At 42.0% G+C, this 25,777-nt stretch overlaps 1 protein-coding gene across 1 annotated transcript in view; it reads right to left on the bottom strand.

The window, feature by feature from the left end:
• LOC121287740 (GRB2-related adapter protein-like) overlaps positions 1-25,777 on the bottom strand; it is a 54,987-nt gene that overhangs the window by 28,390 nt on the left and 820 nt on the right. The window contains exons 2-3 of the mRNA XM_041205624.1: positions 17,501-17,598; positions 7,173-7,295 (exon numbers count right to left, since the gene is read on the bottom strand). Coding sequence (XP_041061558.1) covers positions 7,173-7,295; positions 17,501-17,598 — 221 coding nt within the window. The remainder of the gene's footprint in view (positions 1-7,172; positions 7,296-17,500; positions 17,599-25,777) is intronic.

Below are 25,777 nucleotides of genomic sequence, written 5' to 3'. Positions count from 1 at the left end.
CAGATGAGCATGCCCTTTTGTGCGCATGCGCGCAAGAGCGCACTCTCAATTTTGGGATTCCACCCTCCTCCCCCCCGCCCGCCAGGAAGCGCATAGCACTTCTGTGCAAATGTCACGTTGGGCCGGCCTTAAATGGCTCGCCCACATAAAATGGCGCCGTGCCTCTGATCGGGGGCGCCGATCGGAAGCGCGCCTGTGCGTGCATGCCCTTCAATTTCACCCCAGACGGGGGAAAATTCAGCCCATAATCCTGTGAGAAATATTCACTAATTAATAATAATACAGCATATCCATGGGGTCTGTAAGCAAGACAAGTGAGGCTTTTTAGCCAATCAGTTTGATAGGGTGAGAACTTAGCTCACTTGAAGAGCATTCTCAAACAGTTAAAATTGGGTCTGAAGAGCTGGAATTTGCATTTTGGAGTGGGATATTGGGGTGAAATGGGGATCCCGAACGCTCACTATGTCAGGAGCAGTCATCCAACCTCGTTATTCCCCAAATTGACTAATTAGTGGCCAATGGGCGCATTCGTCATCCAATTAAGGATGGTGGGTGGGTTCTCAAATCTGGGGGGCGGTGTGCCAAGAGGAGGCGCTGCAGCATGGAGGAAGCTTCAGCTTGCGATTCCAGATAAGAAAGAGAGAGCACACCTCCATCTTGAGGTAAACACTGTGGATAGTTTTGAGGTAACATCTTTGTGCATTTAAAACTTTAGCAATAAGATTTGGCCACAGCTGCCTGACCACCAATGTAGAGAGGCAAGGCCTCCACAGGAAAGCCTACAACTGTAGCTACAGCCAGGTAAAAGGGGGAGGCCTGAAAGGCATCCTGAAGTGCTAGCCCCCTGGTCTTCCATTAGGAGAATGCCTCCAGGCAGCTACTAAGCTGCCAAATCCATAAGGATTCCGGTAGGCCTCTGATCCAAGATCTTCATTGGCTGTTAATGAGCTTAACTAACCATCCACCACTCATTGGTAGGTAGCCACTCCATCTCCCACCTAGCCCTCTGCAAAATGGCATGGAGGCAGGATGGTGCCAGCAAACTGGCATGCTGGCTGGCAGCATGAAATTACATGCCTGCCTGCTTCTATTCCAGCCCCCATCAGCCCATGAAAAACTATCCACAGTATTTAAGCCAGGAAATATAAAGCAGGAGGTATAAATTAGATTTCACTCATATACAAGAAGTAGAATAAAGATTGGGAAAGTGAGATGGAATTCAGGGATAAAAGAGGTAGCCAAAAAATTTAAACAAAATAATTAATTTTAATTTAAAGGAAGTTTAAAAAAAATCTCCAGCACTAATTAACTTCTGAAGGAATGCGACTCCACACTTTTAAAATCAAATTTTCAGAACTGGAGAGGTTGTTTTGAAGTAATTATCACTTAACACACTGCTAACAGTAGCCAATTACTCCCAGATCAACTGGCCCTAACCTTCTTTGGCATCTACAGTGAAAATTTAGTAGATAAGCATTCAAATTCAAGCATGTTGTTTCAACATTGAGTCTATTGGCTTAGAATTAGCACAGCCTATGGGGGAGAGGAGAATCTCTGGCAGATACTCCCAGAGTTCCAAGCTTAAATGTGTATGTGCAATGTTAAGAGTTGTTATCTGATTTGCTCTGCAATGATGCTGAGTGTTGTTAGTCTCACCATTACCACTAGCCAAAAATCCAAGCCATTTTAAATGGTAATGGGGTATTTGGATATTCATAACACCACCATTGAATTAATGAAACAGACAGATAAATAACATAAAGCTAAAACAAATGATGCGTTAGTCAGTAAATTATGTGAAACCAAGGAACTGTTTTTGATAATTTGTTCAACCTTCAGACCAGAAGGAAACAGTTCAGTTGTCTTCTTTTTCGCATTAGCTTTATAAGAACTAATTTGTGTGATATGAAGACTATCAATGCAATCCTCATTCTGGTAATCAGTTTAATTTTTCTGTACCAGATTACAATTTTCATTATCTTCAGGACCTAAATGTTATTTAGTTACATTTTCATTAACAATAAGCATTTTAATTAAAGTATGTGTATTACAAAAGGCATTTAAGCACAGTGTAAGTGGAATAAAGCAGAGTGTCTGGTATAATAGCAAATAGTATATCATTGTAGCTGGCTCAAGAGTTTTTAAACCCAATCACCATTACTTAGGACTGTAAATCTCACAGTATTTAATTTGATATCTAATCAGGACTGGGGATAATTTAAACTCAAAACGTCAGGTTTTTTTTGCATTTCAGATTAAATTTACATGAGAGATAGAACCAGAGATGAAAAGGGCTTTTACTCCTTCCTGTTAAGGAAAAATGTCATTTTTAAGAACCAAATATCTATGCCTGGCTTACAGATCATCAGCAATTTCCAATCTTATATTAATAATTAATTCAATCATATATGCCTTTATCTGAATTAATTTCCTTCTTATGTGCCCTGGTGTGGTGGAGTGTCATCTCTCACGGGGTTAGGTGCTCGCTGTTGATGCTCAGGCAATGGCTCTGAGTTTGAGGCACTGAACCACTTAACTCATTGCTCTTTTATTTCATCATGCTCTATCCGCAATTTAACCAAGTGTAACTTATGCTTCAGTCAATAATCCAATTTCAATTCCGAGCCACAGTGAGAGGTGGGAGACCCAACCAACAGGGGGAGCCTGAAGGTCTACATGGGATCGCTCTGTGCCAATCTTGAAATGTAAAAGAGTCACCAGGGGCAGAATTTAATGTCCCATGGGTAGGCGCACGCCTGACCCGATCGGGTGTAAAATAGCATGCGATGATGTTGGGTGTGTCCCAACATCATCGCACACTTGCGCAATATTTCGGTCGGCACACGAGAGTCAGCAGCGCGCCCGCCAATTAAGAGGCTTATTAAGGCTATTGAAGTTTCAATTAGTGGTGATTTTTTTGCTGCCCATCCAACCTTACAACCCAGACGGCCTTCAGATTTTTGAGGAAACCTCATCCAAGGGCAGAATGAGGTTTCCAATATCAATTAAAAAGAAAATGTTTGGGCAGAATTTTTATTATCTGCATGTTTAGATGAGTGAGTCCGATGTGTGGACATTTTTTTTTTGCATTTTTACATCCCTATTTCTTGCTTTGAAATTCATCAGCTCCCTGAGGCAGCCTCTGTCTTCAGGGAGCTTTCATCGCACATGCCCACGCAGACTTCAGCGCTCGCTCTCCTCCCGCCCCCCACCCCAGCAGCGCTGAGCCTTTTAGCGCGCCTTTCACACTGACCAGCCATTAATTGGCCAACCAGCATGAAATCGCAGTAGGTGGGGCGACGCAGGGGGTGGTCCGGTTCCCGGCCACTCTCAGGCCCGTCCACCAGCTGCTCCTGGGCCCGCCCACAGCACCTGCCCGATGACCCAAAAAATCCTGCCCCATGCCCAAACACTCATAGAAAAAGTGGGCAGTTGATGGGTGAATCTAAACAGTCAATATCTATTCAACTGGAATGGAGCATTTCAAATCTCATTCAACAACAGTCCTGCACTATCCCACACATAACTTAACAAAGATCTGGAATTAAACCCAGTATTGGCTTTACTGAGCGGTACGTAGGCAAAACTATGAGTTTCACATGCGAACGTTTGAAGAATTTATCTGCCCATTTACAAATCTCAAAACCACCTCCAGCCATGCAAAATGTGCTCAATGCACAGAACTGCAAACATCAGTCAAAATGCAGGTATGTTCGTACTGATAGTGAGTCAATCCTGTGCCTCTGTTCCTCCACACTTAACTCGATGTTCATGTAGCAATGATGAAGACGTGAGAGAAATATATCTCTCGTGGCACTTGGCGCTAATACTCTGAGCTCAATCAAGTAGAGGCTGTGATATGTAAGCCATTCTCCTTCCATGCTGATGGGTCCCTCGCCCCGTGGTAATGGAGAGAGGCCCATCGTTTTCTCCGTTTGTCTCCTTTAAGTTACCATTTCAGGTTGTTCGTTCAGGTACCATTCCAGCAACTTGAGCATAAAATCTAGGTTGGCATTCCAGTGCAGTACTGAGGGAGTTCTGCACTATCAGGGGTGCAGTCCTTCAGGTGGGACATTAAGCCCTCTCAGGTGGACCCCAGGGTACCAAAGTGCTATTTTGAAGAAGAAGAAGGAAGTTTCCCATTATTTTCCGGGCAATAATTATCCCTCAGCCAACACCATTAGAAGAAAGGTCATCTGGTCATTATCACATTTGTAGGAGCTTGCTGTGTGCAAATTGTTACATTCCCTACATTACAACAATGACTACTCTTCAAACATAACTTATCGGCTGTAAGAATATTTTTAACCTAGAGAGTGGCGGGAATGTGGCGCTCATTACCACAGGCAGTGGTTGAGGTGAATAGTAGAGATACAATTAAGGAGAAGTTAGATTAGCATTTGAGGGAGAAGGGAATTGACAGTTATGTTGATAAAGTTAGAAGAAGGATGGGAGGAAACTCAAATGAAGCGTTGATGCTGGGATGAACTGGGGCCAAATGGCCTGTTTCTGTGTTAGACACTCTATGTAATTCAATGCATGTAAAACACTTTGGGACATCTTAAGATTGTGAGAACTATTACTTAATTGGAAATGTGTTCTTTCTTTCAGGCAGTGGGGCTCCTGAATGCCTGCTGTTGGCAGTGGCACCTTAAAGAGTTTGAAATAAACGTTCAGCCCAACAGATTACACTCACCACACCAACTGCACCTGCACTAGACATCTGATGAGGATGGGTGTAACTTTACATAAACTATCAGCAGATCTCTGGAGATTTAAAGCGAAACCTTTAGAGTCGGTCAAAATGTTTGAAAATTCAGCAGATTGTGAACCTGCAAGCCAAGATGGTTATGGAGATAAACAAAAGTTTGAACGACTTCCTTTACAGTTTATAGCAAAACACAGCATATTACCTCACTCTGTTAATGTGGCAGCCAGGGTAATCAATAGCACCGCTGTGTGGTTGGACATAAAATTCCTCACCACTAACCCTGCACAGCAGGACACTCCCTCCCATTTTAATACTGGAAGGTTTTGGAGAAACTGTTCATAGTTTATAAGATCAGTTGCTGTTTTTTTTAATTGCATAGGCCTTGTTAAAAGATATCTCTGAAATAACAAGGGGTTAACAGTTTTGCAGCACTTGTGGTTCAGTGTTTCATCTTTGAGTCAGAAGGTTTGTTGGTTTGGGCCCCAAATGAGCATAAGATCTAGGCTGACACCCTGGTGGACTGTTGCATCGTTGGAGATGCTGTCTTTTGGATGAAATGTTAGAGTGAGGCCCCACTTGCCCCCTCAGGTGGGTGTAAAAGATACCTGGCACTATTTTGAAGAACAGCAGAGAAGTTCTCCCTGATGTCCCGGCCAATAGTTATTCCTCAGTCAACATCCTCTAAATTTGGATTACAGCATTGCTCTTTGTGGGATCCTGCTGTGTGCAAATTAACTGCTACATTTCCAACATAACAACAGTGACTACACTTCAAAAATAATTCATTGGACGTAAAGTGCTTTGAGATGTCCTGAGGTCATGAAAGGTGCTATATAAATGCAAGTCTTTCTTCCTTTGATTGTGTAAAGAGACAATAGACTTATTACCATAATTTAATAAAATGAACCAGTGCACTTGCTCTTTGCTATTCCACTGCCAAATACGCCTGCCCTGCATGGGAAAGATCTACTCACTGCTAAGAAGATGGATGCCGTTCTGAATGCAAGCTGCTGACTTATCACAGGTCATTTAAAACCAACATACACCAACAGCCTATATATCCTGGTGGGTATCGCTCCCCCTGATATAAGAAGAATGGTAGCCAGCAAGAAAGAGCAACTCCATCAAACTTCAGATGAGAGGCACCCTCTAAAAGATCATACACCTACACCCAGCCGCCTAAGGTCAAGGAAGAGCTTCATGAACAGTGTTGTTCCATTGCAATCAACCCCATCTGAAGCCCACATCGCCTTGTGGAAAGACCGGCTCGCCAGTCTCGAACAACCCCCAGTGATGGAAATTCTACTGGATGAAAGCCTTCCCTCAGGAACTATTTGCAACTGGGCAACCTGGAAGTGCTTTAACAGACTTAGGACTGGTGTAGGTCGTTCAAAGGTGTCATTAAGCAAATGGGGATATACAACCAGCCCAACGACTTGTGAATGTGGAACTGAGCCACAGACTATGCAACATCTCCTGCAATGCCTATCGCTAGAGGAACCCTGCAGATCTTGCCGAATTCAACAACAAGGCGCAAAAGTGTGTCCAGTTCTGGCTGGGCCATGTATAAACTGTCCATGGACACGATATGAAGAAGACCATAATTTGATATTACAAATCACCCTTCAGCACAGTGCAAGGCTGAATTTGGGATACATTTGTGTTTCAAATTACAAGTCAGTTTAAACAAAGTAGAGAGCTAATTATGTTTTCATATAAGATGACAACTAAGTGGGTTACTCTTCCTTACAGAAGATTGACTTAGCTTACAAGGCTTAGTGGAAGATCCTATTTCAATCCAAGATGGTGCCACACATATTCATCAAAATAAACATACAGTGCAACATGCAGTTTGTTCAGTTTCATTTAATGTGTTTGTCAAATAACACCATATTCCATTTTTAATATGCATTGGGTATGTTTTGTTGGAATTGGATATATATTTGAAAAGGAAAGATTTGAAGGATAATGAGGAAAGAGCTAGGTGAGTGTGGGAGTGGAGTTGATCTAAATGGGCAGCTCTTTCAAAGGGCCATCACAAGCATGATAGGTCTGTCTCATCTGTGCAGCACGTTTGATTCTATGACTCTTTTATAATGCTCACTGTTAAAATCAAAACTCCATCTTTTACTCTAACTCATTCTTAAAGAACTCAAAGCTCCTTACCTTTCCCTAATTTTCCCTTCCTCTGATAATTTGCAGGCATTTATATATAGTAAAAAGCTCAAGGTTATCATCTGCAAAACCATTAGTTTGGGGATTGTCCCATTCTCTCAAGCATGGTGTCCTGTTTTATGGACCTTCATCTCTTCCCCAGCTCTCCCAGCAGAACAAAAACACAACAACAAACTGAGAACTCCATGACACACACCATTAGAGCTACAGAAAAGAAAAATCTGTTGGTTTGTAATTATTATTAGCTTAGTTGATGATTCACATTATAAATTGTTGCATTACTTACTTCACTGATATGGAGAATTCGCCAGGTGAACTCTCACTCTCTCGTAATAGAAAAGCTCCGACATATCCTTGTTTCAGGAGTAATTCTTCAGCTGATGTCCTGGAGATTCTGCCTATATACCAGCTGATCAATTAAAAAAGAACACAAGAATATTAAAATCAACATCAAAAGGGAATATTATACACTCCTGTATAATGTTCGTGCATCAGGATAAAGGAGTCAGTGGCTCAGTGGATAACCTCTGAGTCAGAATGCTTATGGGTCAAGTCACACTCCAGAGACCTCATCCCATAATCTTTGCTGACACTTTGGTGTGGTGCTGCACTGTCAGAGGTGCACTTTCAGATGAGACATTAAACTGAGGTCCCATCTGCACTCTTGGGTGGGCATAAACAATCCACAATCTTGAAAAAGAACAGTGATATTCTCCCTGGTGCTTTGGCTGATGTATACTCCCCACTGAGCATCACTAAAATGCCACATCTGATCATTATCTCATTGCTGTTCATGGGATCTTTTTGTGCATAAATTAGCTGCTGCATTTCCTTGATTACAATAACGACTACACTTCAGAAAAATCTCATTGGCTGTGAAGCGCTTTGGGGTGTCCTGAGGTCATAAAAGGCATCTTATAAAGGCACGTCCTTTCTTTTGTTCTTTTTTCTTTCATTTTACTGAAGTAATGTCATCAAATCTACATGGATGCACATAGCAATTTGCAAACTATAATTAAGAATTTCTATTTCCTATAATTTAATGTGGAAAGCTCACAAAACATTTTTTTCATACTGCTCAATTAGCTTTGATTATGAACAGATTCATGTGAATACCAGTGAAAAAATATTTCCAAATGAACAAAATACACTAATTATTTTGAATGGCATGTTTCACCTTGGGTGAATCTTCACTACTTTATTTAAAAGATTTTTCTTAAGAGTTACCAGTAGCATGGTTCATTTTAGTGGAATATGACTTTCCTAATACAGAAGGGGAATATTTTCTGGGACGAAATCTGGTACCTTCAAACTCCAACCAGCATAAGAAGTGATGCTGATGGTTATTCAAAACCTGCTGATGAAATGTCACTTATCTGGATGGATACTACTGTTCTAAGACAAAGCCATGTGGGACTAACAGAAGTGCTCAACCTCATAGCTACAGATTTAAATGACAAATGTATTTATATATATATATATATATATATGACAAATAAATTTATCGCCAATAGAATTCCCACTTGACTCTCCAGTTTTGACTGGTCAAGTGAGGGTATTTTTCAATTAAAAGCTATTTTTTTTACCCATACTTGGAATGTGAGCATCACTGGCAAGGCCAGAATTTATTACCCATCCCTAATTGCCCTTAAGAAGGGGGTGGTGAGCCACCTTCTTGAGCCACTCCATTCCACTACAGTCCATTTGGTACACCCAGTGCTTTTGGGAGGGAGTTCCAGGATTATGACCCAGCCATAGTGAACAAACGATGATATAGTTCCAAGTCTGGATAGTGTGTGACTTAGAGGGGAACTTGCACCTGGTGGTGTTTCCACACATTTCTTCTTTGTCCTTTTAGGTGGTAGAGGTTTCAAGTTTTGAGAACTATGCAACATCTCCTGCAATGCCTATCGCTAGAAGAACCCTGTACTGTTGCAGATCTTGCTGAATTCAACAACAAGGTGCAAAAATGTGTCCAGTTCTGGCTGGGCCATATATAGACTGTCCGTGGACATGATAAGACGACCATAATTTGATATTACAAATCAAACGATCATTGAAGCAGACAGTATAAATGAGTTAAGAAGATATTTTGCTGGTTCTGGAGATCAATGGGGTTGCGGATTTACAGTGAGCGGGATATGGTGAGAGTAGAATTAAGGGATGGATACATTCGTCTGAAAATTGCCTTTATCTGCATTGAGAAAAGAGTGGGGGAAGATTTCCTCTCTGTGCTACCTGAAGCGAGATAAAGTGTAAAATTGTGAAGTAAAAACGCCTCTATGATTTGGCTGCAAGTAGCAAATAGGGGAGATTTCCACCCCATGTTCTTTTAGAACCACGGAACCATAGAACACTACAGCACAGAAAAACAGGCCACTCGGCCCTTCTAGTCTGTGCCAAAATATTATTCCGCTAGTCCCATTGACCTGCACCCAGTCCATAACCCTCCAGACCTCTCCCATCCATGTATCTATCTGATTTATTCTTAGAACTTAAGAGTGAGCCCACGTTTACCATGTCAGATGGTAGCTCGTTCCACACTCTCACCACTCTTTGAGTGAAGAAGTTCCCCCTAATGTTCCCCCTAAACCTTTCCCCTTTCACCCTAAAGCCATGTCCTTTCGTGTTTATCTCTCCTAATCTAAGTGGAAAGAGCCTACTTGCATTTACTCTGTCTATAGCCCTCATAATTTTGTAAACTTCTATCAAATCTCCCCTCATTCTTCTACGCTCCAAGGAATAAAGTCCTAAACTGTTTAATGTTTCCCTGTAACTCAACTCCTGAAGACCTGGCAACATCCTAGTAAATCTTCTCTGCACTCTCTCAATCTTACTGATATCCTTCCTGTAGTTAGGAGACCAGAACTGCACACATTACTCCAAAGTTGGCCTCACCAATGTCTTATACAACCTCACCATAACATCCCAACTCCTATACTCAATACAAAAACAGAATTACCTGGAAAAACTCAGCAGGTCTGGCAGCATCGGCAGAGAAGAAAAGAGTTGACGTTTCGAGTCCTCATGACCCTTCGACAGAACTTGAGTTCGAGTCCAAGAAAGAGTTGAAATATAAGCTGGTTTAAGGTGTGTGTGTGGGGGGCAGAGAGATAGAGAGACAGAGAGGTGGAGGGGGGGGGGTGTGGTTGTAGGGACAAACAAGCAGTGTTAGAAGCAGATCATCAAAAGATGTCAATGACAATAGTACAATAGAACACATAGGTGTTAAAGTTAAAGTTGGTGATATTACCTAAACGAATGTGCTAATTAAGAATGGATGGTAGGGCACTCAAGGTATAGCTCTAGTGGGGTTTTTTTTTATTATATAATGGAAATAGGTGGGAAAAGGAAAATCTTTATAACTTATTGGAAAAAAAGGGAAGGGGGAAACAGAAAGGGGGTGGGGATGGGGGAGGGAGCTCACGACCTAAAGTTGTTGAATTCAATATTCAGTCCGGAAGGCTGTAAAGTCCCTAGTCGGAAGATGAGGTGTTGTTCCTCCAGTTTGCGTTGGGCTTCACTGGAACAATGCAGCAAGCCAAGGACAGACGTGTGGGCAAGAGTGCAGGGTAGAGTGTTAAAATGGCAAGCGACAGGGAGGTTTGGGTCATTCTTGCGGACAGACCGCAGGTGTTCTGCAAAGCGGTCGCCCAGTTTACGTTTGGTCTCTCCAATGTAGAGGAGACCACATTGGGAGCAACGAATGCAGTAGACTAAGTTGGGGGAGTAATTTCCAGGTAATTCTGTTTTTGTTTTGGATTTCCAGCATCCGCAGATTTTTTGTTTTTATCCTATACTCAATACTTTGATTTAAGAAGGCCAGTGTGCCAAAAGCTTTCTTTACAACTCTGTCTACCTGTGACGCCACTTTCAGGGAATTATGTATCTGAACTCCTAGATCCCTTTGTTCCTCCGCACTCCTCAGTGCTCTACCATTTACTGTGTATGTCCTACCTTGGTTTGTCCTTCCAAAGTGCAACACCTCACACTTTTCTGCTTAAATTCCATCTGCCATTTTCTGGCCCATTTTTCCAATTGGTCCAGATCCCTCTGCAAGCTTTCAAAGCCTTCCTCACTGTCCACAACACCTCCAATCTTAATATCATCAGCAAACTTGCTGATCCAATTTACCACATTATCATCCAAATCATTGACATAGACAACAAACAATGGCCCCAGCACAGATCCCTGAGGCACACCACTAGTCACAGGCTTCCAGTCTGAGAAGCAATCATCCACTACCACTCTCTGTCTTCTCCCACACAGCCAATTTCGAATCCAGTTTACAACCTCTCCATGGATACCAAGTGTCTGAACCTTCTGAACTAACCTCCCATGTGGGACCTTGTCAAAGGCCTTACTAGAGTCCATGTAGACAACATCCACAGCCTTTCCTTCATCTACTTTCTTGGTAATCTCCTCGAAAAACTCTACAAGTTTCATTAAACATCACCTACCATGCACAAAGCCATGCTGACTATTCTTAATCAGCCCTTGGCTGTCCAAAATGTTTTCATTTCTAGTTTAAAATCACAAAGGCTGTGGATTCAATTGCTGCTTGACCATATGTGAGCCATGTAGTATAAGGGTCTGGCACATACAGGGTTAATGTGGAACTGAGTACAGTCCCACCCACACAGTGATGTGAGAAGGCACAAGACCCAGACCCAGTGGTCAGTGCGGTGCTCAGCAGAGACGGATTAAGACCTAAGCAAAGAAATAGCTCCTGCACCCTTTACTGTACATGTGCAAGTACTTGTTAACAAAGACTTACAGTTAACCTACGGAAGACTATGAAGACTTCTTTAAGAGACACTGCTCTGCAACCAACACTTTCCCAACATGGTGGCAGAAGGGGATCAAACCCCACAGCTTTGCTAAAACGCTGAAACAAACTGAAATTCTGGAACACTAAAAAAAGCTTCAACAAAGCTTTCTCACCTTAGAGAAGCTCCCAAAAGAAGCATAGAGTGCAGAGAAAGAAATACCAGAAAACGCTCCAGAGAAAAGGCCTGGAAGCTGAAGGCAGAGATTTTTATTGCAGCTGATGGCTCCATTGAATCTTCTTTGGAAGTCCAGCTTCACAGTGCAGAGTCGACAGAACCTTCAAGGGTGAGCTAAATCTTCTAAGATTCCAGGCTGCAGCAAATCCGGAGAACCCTTTAACTAATTTAGTGTCAGAAGTGCAGTTTGAAAGAAACCTGTTGCTAAAACCTGGTCCCCGAGTCGAAGCCTCAACATGTGGCCTCCAAGCTCATCAGGAAAAGAGAGAAAAATTAATTAAACATCTCTGGAACGTCAGAAAAAAAACAAGCATAAGCTAGAAATCGACCTTGCCATTACTCGGAAAAGTAAACCAGTGAACAAAAGAAGTTGGCAGGCAGCCAATCCAGCAGTCATTCTTAAAGAAAACCTTTTTCAAGAAGTGCACCATTGCTGTTTTGTGGAGCCCACTAAAACCAACAAGTGCAGGAGATCTCTTGAAATCCAGGAAAAGCTTCAGGGAAAATTTTTTTAAGCTCTAAAGGCAGTGCAAGAATCTGCCTTCCAACATAATTCTCCAATTTAAAAGCCCCTTAGATGACCCAAACTTCTTGTTTGAAGCATTCTTGTTGAGTTAAAAAGACGGCACAAGAGAACCCACCAAAACCCGACAATCGTGGAAAGAAGAGCAGAGAAATGAACAGTTACTGCACAATCATTCTTAAAAGGGCAATGACATTTAAAGCTGAGACTGCAAAAAAAGCAGTGAAAAAAATGGTTTCTGTGGAGCCATTCTTAAAAAGGCAACAATATTTAAAGCTGTGACTGCAGAAAAATATTAAATGACCATGGTCAAAAATGCAACTTACCAGATTAGTTTAGTCTCATCCCTGGGCCAACCCTAATGAAAAATTGGGTGCCCTGGAGAATGGAATCTTTAAACTATTGGAGAATATCAGGTCTCAGTAAGAAATCAGAAGAAGTCCAGATTCATACCTTTTTATACTGGCTAGGTGAATGTACTAACAAAGGAATCATTATGTAGTGCATTGGTGTCTCCTCAACCAACTTCGATGAAATATTAAATGCATTTGACGAATATTTTAATCTTCAAGTTCTGTGCCGCACAGAGCTTCTAAGAAGGAACAGTAAACCCCCAGTAAAGCTACAAAAGGGTAAAGACATTAGCCAAGCAACCCACGAGGGAGCCAGAGAGGCAAAGAACATTCCCGAAGTCCAAGGAATATATGTTTTTGGGAAGCCCAAGACATCACCCGAACTGCAACAGCAGGTGGCAATGCAGACCAAGCAGCTGACTGTGAATGATGGAAAGTTACCTGATGAAATTCAAAATAACCAACCACTACAGAAGGAAAATGAGATAAATTTCAAAAATGTTTGCATCAAAGCGGAACAAGGAAGACTTGAAACACAAGATTCAAGCTGAGTATATACCTTTGAAAATGCACAATAAGCTAAAGTCTTCAATGAACCAATGTGTTCAATATCTAAGCAAACACATTTCAAAAGTGTCATAAAGGTATAATGAGGAAACAAAAACCCTCAATTCCAATCAAAACAAGAGTTGGGAAAGCTCAACCAGCTGAGTGGCTTGGCACAATAGCAGGCAGAAAAGGTACTCAAAGAAGTTGCAACCTTGAAAAAACACAAGGGCCAGGATTTTTCAGTCAGTGTGCGGGGGAGGGCCCAACACGCTGGCACATAAAATGACGTGCGATGACCTCAGGCCTGCATCCCGACATCATCGCACTGGCTCACGATGTTTCATTCAATGGGCGTGCGCCAGCGTCGGCTGCATGCCCACCGATAATTACAAGGCCTATTAAGGCCATTAAGGAACTAATTAATATCAAACTAACGGTTGGCGGGCAGGCAAAAAGGTCAAGCGGCCTTTACGTTTTTTGGGACACTTCATCCATGAGCGGGATGAGGTTTCCTAAAGCTTTAACAAATTGAATTAAAACATTTTCTGAAATATAAAAACATGTCCCGTCTCATGTAACTGTGTCATATGAGGGGACATGTTCCATTAAATTTTTATTCCATTTATTTATTAATTTCAAAAATGCTTCAATCTCCCTGAGGCAGCTCAGCACCTCAGGGAGACTGAAGCGCTCTTTCGCGCGCCACTCACGTATTATGCTGGGCGGGCCTTAATTGGCCATGTAGAGCCAATCACAGGCAGCGGGCGGCTCCACAACTGCCCCCGCTCCTGCCCGCTCCCACCGAGCCCGCCCAATGCAGGAAAGATTCAGGCGAAGGAGTTAAAAAAGACGTTGAATACTACTTCAGAGAAAACTGTGTTGGAGCTATCAGTATAGTTACAAAGCAATACGCTGAAATTCAGTGAGAAGCCAAGAGCTGAACAAGAAAATAGGCAATTGAAAGAACAGCTAATTGTCCTTCAAGATCAGATTCGAAAACAGTACATTACCCTTCAGCAAGATGACGGAATAAGGGCTACCTTGACAGCCCAATGGCAGAACAGCAGAGCAAGCTTAATGAGACTCTGGTAAATTGCAAGAAAACTCAAGATTGATGTAATTGAGCACGACAACGAAAAGGAAAAGCTGCAGGAGGACCTTCACACACTCCAAAGACCCCCTCAGGTCTGGGTTTGCTCCTCTGGAACATTTCGAAGTGAAAGAAAATGAATTTAATGCGGCTCTGAAAGAACTGACAAACCAGTTTTCAGAAAAGACTCAGGAATGTTCAATATTCTGGGAGGAAGCCTAGAGGCCCAAGAAAAAGACTGCAGCACTGAAGAACACAGTTGCACATTTGGAAGAAACCTTCGATAAACATTACATTCCCATGAAATACATGAAGAGACGAATATCAAGAACATATACTGGCAAGTGAAGGTAAAAGTTCTTATGTAAGAGTGTGAAGTGTTTCAAAAACAATTGGCATAAGTGCAATTATAGAGTGTGAGCTTGAAGAATGACACAGAGGAATTACACTGTACCAAGGGAAAACTGAACGGTGTGGTGGATCAGCTTTCATGTGGGAATGATGAGTTTGTTAAGGAGAAACAGGAACTGATGAGAACACTCAAGTGTTGCACCCAAGAAGCAGAACTCTTGAAAGAGGACATGAAAAACTTATGCTGAATTTGTACAAATTCAACAAAGATAGACCTTTGATGAACTTCAAGCATCAGTTGTCTCTGGTAAACGTCATGAGAGATGCCTGGAACAGGAGAAAAAATTGCTGAAGAGTCAGAACAGTTGATTGAATGCAGAATTAATGACCAAAACCAATGAAATTGTTGAATTCTGATCCAATTTGAACGACATGATGGACGAGATGCGCAATATGGAAGAGTAAATCCAGACTTTAAAAGCAGATAAGGAGAATTCTAAGAAATACATTGAGGATCTAACGAATTAACCGAAAGAGGCTAAACAGTAGTCAGTGACCAGGCAAGAAAGATTCCGAAGAGAACTGAATTTCCAGATGAAGCTGCTAAACTTTAATATAAGAAATCCACAGATAACTCTGAGATGAAGACAACTCAACTTACTAGAGTAGTTGCCGAGCTAAATGAAAAGACTCATAGGCCAGAATTTTCGGCTCGGCAAGCGGGCGGCATAAAATGATGCGGGGTGATGTTGGGCATGCGTCCCGAAGTCACCACGCGTCATTTAGATTTTCAGTTCGGCGGGCACGCAGCCAAGTCAGCTGCATGCCCATTGACCTATCAAAGGCCTGTTAAAAACTAATTGAACTAATAAAATAAGCTGCCTGTCCAACCTTAAGGTTGGCGGGCAGGTGAAGAGCCCAGGCGGCCTTTGCAATTTTCATGGAACCTCATCCACGGGTGGGATGGGTTTCATGAAGTGTTTAAAAATTGAATAAAAAGTATTTAAAGAATTCATTGACGGGTCCCAGCTCATGTGACACTGTCACATGAGGGGGCATGTTTTAATTTTTTAAAATTTCTTTATTTAGATGTTTAAAACTTAAGCTAGTCTCTCTGAGGCACCTCTGTGGTAGGCTCTGTTGATTCTGGTTCTTCCTGTTGACTAGAAGGCTGGACTGACATTTGAGTATGCTTCTGGCTGCGCGTCACGCTGGGAAAGCCTTAGCTGGCAATTGAAAGAACAGCTAATAATGTAAAATAGTGGCGCAGACCCGATCGGGGGCACCGATTGGGTTCTCGCTCGCTCCTGCCTGCCTCCGAACAACCCCCCCCCCGACGGGGGGAAAATTCTCTCCTTAAGCTCAAAAATCAACAGGAAAAGAAGAAGGTAATCAAAACTTTGGCTCAAATTGTGTAACAGGTGCGAACGAAGGTTACATTGTTGAAACGTCAACATCCATATACATTGAGATGCCCCACACGACAAAAGAAGAGAAAGAAGCACCAAGGAGGTGAATACAATATTCGTCCACCCCGCAAGAAATGAGTCAGAGGAGCAGCGACCACCGATCAATGCAACACCAGAACTGACCAAGTGCGGTTCAACAATAAGCAATGGAAGAAAAGAATGAAAGCAGACCCAAATGCCAGTCCAACCTCCTAGTCAACAGGGAGAACCAGAACCAACAGAGCCTACCACTCCTCTGACAGAATGGCAAACAAATTACGAAAGGGTTAAAAGGCTTCCCCAGGCTGCCTGAACCTATAAATTCAAGGAATTGAAGGGGTGAGATGGGGTAGTGAGAATGTTGTAACAATTCTAATATAATAATAGCAAAAATAAAGTAATAGCAATAATGTATTAACAACAATGTAAATGCATGAGACTGATAACAATGTAACACATGGAGTAAACTAGCGTAGCTCCATATACATTGGGGGGTGATGTAGTATAAGGGTCTGGCTTCTACAAGGTTAATGTGGGACTGCCGTTAGTACTGTCCACACAAGTGATGTAAGAAGGCACATGACACAGACTCAGGGGCCAGTGATGTTAAGCAGAGATGGCTCAAGACTTAAGCATCTAGATAGCTCCTAGCCTATACCCTTTACTGTGTAAATAATTCTACCCGCTAATAAAGACTTACAGTTAACTTACTGAAGACTATGAAGATTTATTTAAGAAACACCGTTCTGTAACCAACAACCTCCCAATTGTCCAGTGCAGCACTGGGAGCGTGCTACATTGTTGGAGGCACCATCTTTCAAATGAAATATTAAATCAAGGCTCAGTCTACCTGTTCAGAAGGATGCACAAGATCCCAGGAAAGAAGAGCAGGAAGATATCTTAGCGTTCTCCGCAATGTCCAACCTTCAAACAACGACAGTGCAAGTAACAAAGCAAGGTGGTACTTCTTGTCACCCAAGTACCTTTTCATTTATCCCTCAATAAGATTTTGCTATCAGTGCTGGGGTAATGATTAACAGCTGGTACTAGACCTCTGGTCCATTGTACATACAATCCTTCTAGCGCAGATCATCCAACCATGTAAACTATCACAGCACCAAGCATTCCTATTGAACTATTCTTCCCCCAGCACAATGAGACCAATTGCACAACCCAGACTGTGGCTTCAGCTAAGAACAGAATCTACTTTTCCACATGTAAGGTTTGACAGAGCATACCATTACAGGTCTGTGAGGCTCAATAAGTAGATGTTCAATTACCAGAGCATACTCACTCATGTGGTTTCACTTTAATGTAATTCTTGGGAACAAAGCCTTCTAACCCACGCAATTCAGCTTTATACCAGTTAGGATCATCCTCCATGTTAAGCACCTGAAAGAAAGACGTTAATATTATTGCAGAAGCCCATTAAAGGATGGAATGGTCCCTGTCTCACCACTCTCTGTGGCAAAGCCTATCATCTTCCAGCATCCCATACCTTCACTCTCAATGATGGTTTAAGACTGAAGAACCTTTGTTACTGATTCCACAACTGTTTTTCTGTGTTAATTCTATTAAAACCTCTATTAAACCCTTCACTGTTAAATCTCTTTTCCTATCTATAGTTTCCTATCACTAGTGATTCTACACACAAAACTCTCACTGGCCTTAATGTTCTTTCTATATGGGCAATCTGAATATATACACTGTTCCTTAAATGTGTCCTAATAAATGCTTTGTACACATTTCTGATTACCCTTTACTCTTGTACTCTGCTCTGATTTAGAAAATTAAAAATTTGGTTGGCCCTTTTTATAGCTTTGTCAGAGCCTCAATGCTTCTCCGTGCACCCACTCCTTCAGATTGTTAAATAAAAACAGAAACCGATGGAAAATACTCAGTAGGTCTGCCAGCATCTGTGGAGAGAGAAGCAGGATTAAGAGTTCAGACCAAAGATCTTTCATCAGAACAGCTGATGCCAGGCATGTTGTGTGATTCCAGCATTTTCTGTTTTTATTTCATATTTCCAACATCCGCAGTATTTTGCCTTCAGATTGTTTCCTCGTTTTTCTCCCAAGATGTGGTTAAATATGAAGCAACACATTAATGATCTCCAGTGCCTGTTGCAACATTCCACTCACCCATTTATCTTCCAGAAATCATTTGCATATCTTGTTTTGCCAAACCCTCTGTTTTCTGGTTGGAAAATGTTTAGATTTGTCGAAAAGTTCAGTTACACTTTGGCGAATTGAAACTTCCCCACAACTGATTGTAGACTGTTAGGTCTGTCGTTTCCTGTTTTTTCTGTCCATTGCACCCTAAACAATGGAGTGAATTGTTGCAATTTCCCCAAAAAACAGCACAGCCCCCAAAACAAGAGTGTTTTAAAATATTATGACTTACGCACCTACAATTTCCTCACCTATTTCTTTTAATACCCAGGGTTAAAACTAGCAAGTTGTGGGGATTCGTTTAACTTAAGTCCCATTACTTTTCCATTACCACAATTGATAAGCTCCTCCCATTGACTTATTTTCAGCTACTGTTGTACAGTTGGTATTTTGTCCTCTATCTCTACTGTGGAGGCAAATACAATAATGCGTGTAACAAGTCTGCCGTTTCATTCATTTTCTAATGCCTATTTCCATTCAAATATCCATTCACGGATAGTCGTGTCCACAACTCAGTAAATTGAACCAAAACATTATAACACAATTGTGGCATACATTGCAGGAAACCAACCCATCAGCTGCAATAACATATACCCGTCTTAAGCTCTTCAATATTGTGAGGTATACATGTGCTTAGCTTATATCAGAAACTCTCAGTGCCATAAAGAAAACACCTTGCCTCGGCACTTTAAGTGGGTGCATGGTGCATGTCTAATAATCTAACTCTGACATTTTAGCTTGTTGCTTCCTCAGTGGGAGGAGGAAGTGCGGTGGTTGGCTGCTGGTGGTTGATGCATAATTCTCAAGGTGCAGGTGGCCTGTACCACCACCTTCAGGGTCCAGAAAAAATGCTGCAGCTTTCTGGCACTACATACGATGCTATGGATCTGCAAGCTGCTTGGCAAATTTCTTGAATGGGATGGCTGGGTAGGATAGATGTGGAATCTGAAACCTCTTACAATCTGTGCTAATTTTTGTTATTCCTCAACAGTGTTCATTCTCACATCTCCTGTGATCCACGTGGGAACAGACATTGAGAAGCAATGAGGTAACTGATAATAATCTTTTTTTTGGCTTTCTCACTCTGATCCCCATCATGTTACAAAGCACTAAAAAGTACTTAAAGCACAGAAACAGCCCAAACGGTCCATACCTGTCTTTATGTTCCACATGGGCTTCCTTCCAGCCTACTTTATCTCAACTCAGCAGCATATCCTTCTAATGCCCTCTTCCTCATCCTTATCTAACTGCCCCTTTAATACATCAATGTTATTTGTCTCAACTGGTCCATGTTGTAGAGTGTTCCTCATTCTAACCACTCACTGCATAAAAAAGTTTTTCATGTCAAAGCTAAACAAAATCAAACTGAACTCTTGCATTTGAGCCCAAGATATCTATGACACCATACAAGGCATTAATCAAAGTAACTGCACTTGGACTCAGGACCGCTAAGTGGGGGAGCTATGTTACAAATGGTTCTGATGAGGCTAGTCTCTCCATGATACACCGCAGTTCTATTATCAAATATCACTGAGCACATGAGGCTAGTGGAATCCCTCCATCATTGCCTCAGCCTTTGGAAAGTGTTGGCCACACATTCAAATTGCATTCAACATTGATGTTTGCACATGGCACTTTGTCGGTAGGTTTGGTAGGGGTCAGTCCTTGGACTCAATAGCTGAAGGAGGATTGAAGCTGCCCCTGATCCCCAACACAAAACCAATACCTCCCCATCACACCCACACCCCCAACCATGAGGTTGGTGGAGGGCGGAAGGAGGAGGGGGTAGTTTGGAAGGAGTTGGGTAGAGTGTGGAGGAAGATTTGAGGAGGGAAGAAGACAGGAGGGTGGAAGGAGACAGGGAAGAGTGGAAAGTGCCAGTTAGAGGGTGGAAGGAGAAGGGAAGTTAGAAGGAGGAGGGGAAGGGTAGAAGGAGATATGTGTGAAGGCCGAAGAAGAGAGGTTGGAATTGGAGGGTTGGAAGGAGGAAGGGCAGGATGGAAGAAGGAGGAAGGGGAGGATGGAAGGAAGGGGAAGGGTGCCAGGATGGAAGAAGGCTCATTTTTCATCCCTGTTCCCATGGACAAACAAAGGTTGGTTAAATATATTCCCTTTGAGAAAGTACCCCTTTAAAATATGCGATAGGTGCAGTGGACAAATTCTACATCATTTGAACTGCTGTAAGCTTGGCTTTTCCTTTCCAGTTTAGCAGTTCCAGTTGGGGGCGTGAGTGTGGTGGGGGGTATTGGTTTTGTGTTGGGGATCGGGGGCAGCTTCAATCCTCCTTCAGTTATTGAGTCCAAGGACTGACCCCTACCAAACCTACCGACAAAGTGCCATGTGCAAACATCAATGTTGAATGCAATTTGAATGTGTGGCCAACACTTTCCAAAGGCTGAGGCAATGATGGAGGGATTCCACTAGCCTCATGTGCTCAGTGATATTTGATAATAGAACTGCGGTGTATCATGGAGAGACTAGACTCATCAGAACCATTTGTAACGTAGCTCCCCCACATAGAGGTCCTGAGTCTAAGTGCAGTTACTCTGATTAATGCCTTGTATGGAGTCATAGATATCTTGGGTTCAAATGCAAGAGTTTAGTTTGATTTTGTTTAGCTTTGACATGAAAAACTTTTTTATGCAGCGAGTGGTTAGAATGAGAAACACTCTACAACATGGACTAGTTGAGACAAATGACATTGATGTATTAAAGGGGCAGTTAGATAAGGATGAGGAAGAGGGCATTAGAAGGATATGCTACTAAGTTGAGATAAAGTAGGCTGGAAGGAGGCCCATGTGGAACATAAAGACAGGCTAAACTGGAAAGGAAAACTGGAAAGGAATAGCCAAGCTTTTAGTTCTGCTGGAACCGCAGTAGATAGAGGAAGTAGGACTTAAAATAGACAGAGCTTAATCTTATGTGGTAGACTGGGGATGATTCTTGCTGAATGACAAAACCCCCTATCTGGCTCGGTATCAAATTCTGTTTCACAATGTTCTTGTGAAATGCCTTGTGCAACATTTTACTACACTGAAGGGGTCATAGAAAGGCAAATTGTTGTTTGGGTTTTCTGAAAAAATAGTTGTAACCCTTCAATGTCTGGGTTTCCCCATAAGCAAATTGAGCAGGTAGCATGGTACTGAGCCCTCACTAACATCTCTCAGGAGAAATACAAAAGCCTTCTTTTTTCCCCATTCTAACTGGCAAGTGTGAATATCTTCACTATTTAACTCCTGCTTCCCTTTAAATTTCTTATTTCCCTACCCACCAGCCATTGCCATACTTGCTCCTTCAGCTGACAGGGCAAAAGGGTCTCTTATTCCAAGGCAGTGTCATTTCCTGCACCAAAATTGGCACATTTTTGGGAAACTTTGATTTGAACTTTGATCCTCTGATTAGGAGATTAGTGTAGAAAATTGGAGAAAGCCAATCTGGGCCGATCGAGGATCCAGGGACTGATCTTTGCATCAGGACAAGAAGGCCTGAGGCCTGATTGAAATTCCAACCTCGTACAGATTGTCAATTCCCTTGTCATTTGGTAATGCTAAGTACCCTTGTGGTAAAGCAGCAATCTAGGTGCTTTGTGACAGCATGGCTGAAATCAAGACTTTTTGGTTTTGCAACTATCTGAACTTTATACCTTCAGCAGCCAAAAGCAATGAACCACAAAGGTTTATAGTATGTAATAGCTGCATCATAAAGAGTAAAGCTGAATCTTGTTCGTCAGGATTATGACAACTGTAACAAAAACAAAATTACCTGGAAAAACTCAGGTCTGGCAGCATTGGCGGAGAAGAAGAGTTGACGTTTCACGCCCTCATGACCCTTCAACAGAACTGAGTGAATATTAGAAGAGGGGTGAAATATAAGCTGGTTTAAGGTGGGGGGTGGTGGGGGGGGCGGTGGTGGGGGGTTGGGGTGGGGGAGAGAAGTGGGGGGCGGGGTGTGGTTGTAGGGACAAGCAAGCAGTGATAGGAGCAGATAATCAAAATATGTCACAGACAAAGGAACAAAGAAGTGTTGAAGTTGGTGATATTATGTAAACGAATGTGCTAATTAAGAATGGATGGCAGGGCACTCAAGGTACAGCTCTAGTGGGGGTGGGGTGGAAAGACTAGCAGGGCATACAAGATTTAAAAATAATGGAAATAGGTAGGAAAAGAAAAATCTATATAAATTATTGGAAAAAACAAAAGGAAGGGGGAAGGAACGGAAAGGGGGTGGGGATGGAGGAGGGAGCTCAAGCGATGCTGCCAGATCTGCTGAGTTTTTCCAGGTAATTCTGTTTTTGTTTTGGATTTCCAGCATTCGCAGTTTTTTGTTTTTATGTCAACTGTAGTCTATTAGCTGCAAAGTGTTCTTTAAATAAAATCAAAAACAGGCTATACATTTTTATCTGTGTGTCTGAATTGCCATTTTTACAATTCAAATGATCAAATATCATTGCTTTCATTCAGCTCTAGCTCAGAGGGTAGAACTCCTGCCTTTGAGTCATGCAGAGAGAGCCCCACTCCAGAGGCTTGAGCCACAAAGTCAAGTCCGACACTCCTGGAGGTGTCATCTTTCGGATGGGATGTTAAACTGAGCCTCTGCCTGCCCTCTCAGGAGAACAGAAAAGATCATGTGGTGCTATTTCAGAGAAGAGCAGGTCAATTCCCGCTGGTATAACTGTGGCCAATACTTAGCCCTCAGCCAACACCACTAAAAGCAGATTATCCAATTAATTACCTCATTGTTGCTTGTGGGAGCTTGTGCACAAGTTGGCTGCTGCATTTCCTACATCATAGCAGTGACTATGCTTCAAAAGTGATAAATTTACTGTAATTGCTTTGGGTCGTCCCAAGGTCATAAAGGTGCTACATAAATGCAAATCTTTTTTTCCCCCTACAGGGCTAAAACCACAATGCCTGGATCAACCTGTGGGAGCCACTACTGCATAATTAATGCTGATTATCATATTCTAACCACCAGTAGTAATGCAATAATAGCCATTTGAATGAAGCCCCACAGGATGATCAATGTCTGGTCACTCTGTGCCTTACCCTAGCAAAGAATCTGTGCCTTAGGAAAGGAGTTGAAGGAAGAAAGATAGCAAGAGAGAGAAAAATTAATGCTGCTGTATTCATTTAGGTTCAGAAAGATGGGCAATCGTGAAATGAGATTTCTGACAGAAATAAGGAGTGGTTGTTTGCAAGCCATTACCTGTTACAATGCATTATGTTAATCATTTCTGCCCATGGGCTTGTTTATAACCCGCTTGTGTGTGATTCCTAGCCTTAATTTCAGCCCTTATAAAAAAAAGTTCCAAAGCCAAACACAAGCTAGGTCAAACTGATGACAATGTTATCCTTAACTACCAGTCTAAAAGCCCACCTATTACAATCCTTATTTATAGGCTCAACTTAACTGCCTTCTTGATTCTCCGGCACCTCACTCCCCCCACCCCACCAATCTTGTGCTTATCCAAACTGCTGCTGCCTGTATCCTAACACACAGCAAGTCCCTTTCACCCATCATCCATGTGCTTGCTGACCTACCTTTGACTCCCTGTCTGGCAACGCCTCGATTTTAAAGTTTTCACCCTTATTTTCAAATCTTTCAGTGTTCTCGCTACCCACTAGTTCTGTAAATTTCTCAGCTGTAAAACCCTCCAATCTGTGCTTGAGTTCTGGCCTCCTTCATATCTCCATTTTTCAGCGGTCTATAGGCCGTAACCCTGGACTTCTCTCCTCTCTCCTACTTCTACTCTCTTTCCTACTTTAAGACACTCCTTAAAACCTACCTCCTTCCCCATGTCCTAATACCTACGTGGCTCAGTGTTAAATGTTGTTTGATAACACTCATGTGTAGGGACTTGGGACATTTAAATAGATTAAAGATGCTATATACATGCAAGTTATTGTGGGTGATTATACAACAGGACTGTGAGGAGAGGCAAAGTCTTGGGTGAGATGCCACCTCAATCGCACAGACCAGAAAGGTTTTTTCTATTATATTTTTCCTCCTTATTCTATTGACTACATTTCAAAAGTATTTCATTTGCTATCAGGGTGGCTGTGAAAAGTGTTATATAAATGCAAGTCGTTCTTTTCTTTTTTCTGATCTTGATGAATGAAACTATGTCGTTTATTTGTTCTTTGCGATGTAATCACACCCCAATAATTAAAAGATCCTTAACACAGTGCCTCTGACACCTCCCCAAACCCTGAGAGTTAAAATGGCAGCGGGCCGGAGAGCAGCATGAACATGGAGATAAGGACACTGTCTCAATTTTAACCATCACTCTCCACTCGTGCCATCTTACTGGGCCGCAGAAGTGTGTGAGCGGCGTTAAAATCAAGACTATAGTATCATTGGGTCCTGGAGATCGTGATTTGTAGTGTAAAAACCGGTTCCTGCTATTTTTAAAAACGTACAGCACTAAAAATAACATTTGCAGTTTTTATAATAATATTAAAGAACAATAGATGTGATAGAGCTGACATTAGAACGTACTAGTGAATAGGTACGTTCTGAACGGAACTGCTATCACTAATATCTTATGTTTTCAAGAGATTACTGGTGGACTAATTGATTCGATATGCATTTACGGTACAAGCTTCAATGCAAGTCTCCTGTTAGAAGTTGTGGCTGATGCATTTGTAAGGAAGATATGCCTGTTCTCATTTTTTAAAAAAACAAATGCCGAACTTATAGTTATGACAAGCTCAATCGGAGGTAGTCAGTCTCAAATATTGAATGGTATTATTTCATGTGGGCAAATTTTACGTTAAAAGAATTAGGCACAACCTTCAATGTATATTTCATTTTTAACAAAAAGAGAAAATTTTTGTTTAATATACATGGGCCAATTGGCATTTACACAATTGCAACATGCAACACACCAGCTTCCTGAAGTAAAATGGTGTGAAACAAGATTGCCATTATCTTGACAGCTGAGACTTAAATGGATAACCAACCACTGGAAAAGTAATTGGAATCAGTTCTTGCAAGAACAGTTTAATCACCAAGTCAAACACTCAGCAGGCATTATCTGCCAACTGTTTGATCTGGATATCACGAATGTACTGGTTTTCTTTCACAAGCCTTTGGAAAATAATATATTCACAAAGCCTCCAGCACAATTATACTACAGAATCAAATAAATGTGAAGTGCAATCCATGCACTTACACACCAACTTTTCTGCTGCAAAAATTCACCCTGTAGTTTTGTGTGTTGGGCGCTGGAATACAAAGGGGTAGAAGCTAAATCACAGCTGGTGCAGAGCTTGGGGGTGGGTTGGGTAGTGTCCATAATAAGGGGACAAACCTTGAAATGAGAGCCAGGCCGTTCATCATCATCAGGGGTGATGTCAGGAAGCACTTCTTCACACAAAGGGCATTCTCTCCCCCAAAAA

The sequence above is a fragment of the Carcharodon carcharias genome, chromosome 15, assembly GCF_017639515.1.
Source record: "Carcharodon carcharias isolate sCarCar2 chromosome 15, sCarCar2.pri, whole genome shotgun sequence".
Taxonomy (NCBI): Eukaryota; Metazoa; Chordata; class Chondrichthyes; order Lamniformes; family Lamnidae; genus Carcharodon; species Carcharodon carcharias.
The sequence above is the reverse complement of the archived record's forward strand: the minus strand, read 5'-3'. Positions and strand labels throughout refer to the sequence as shown.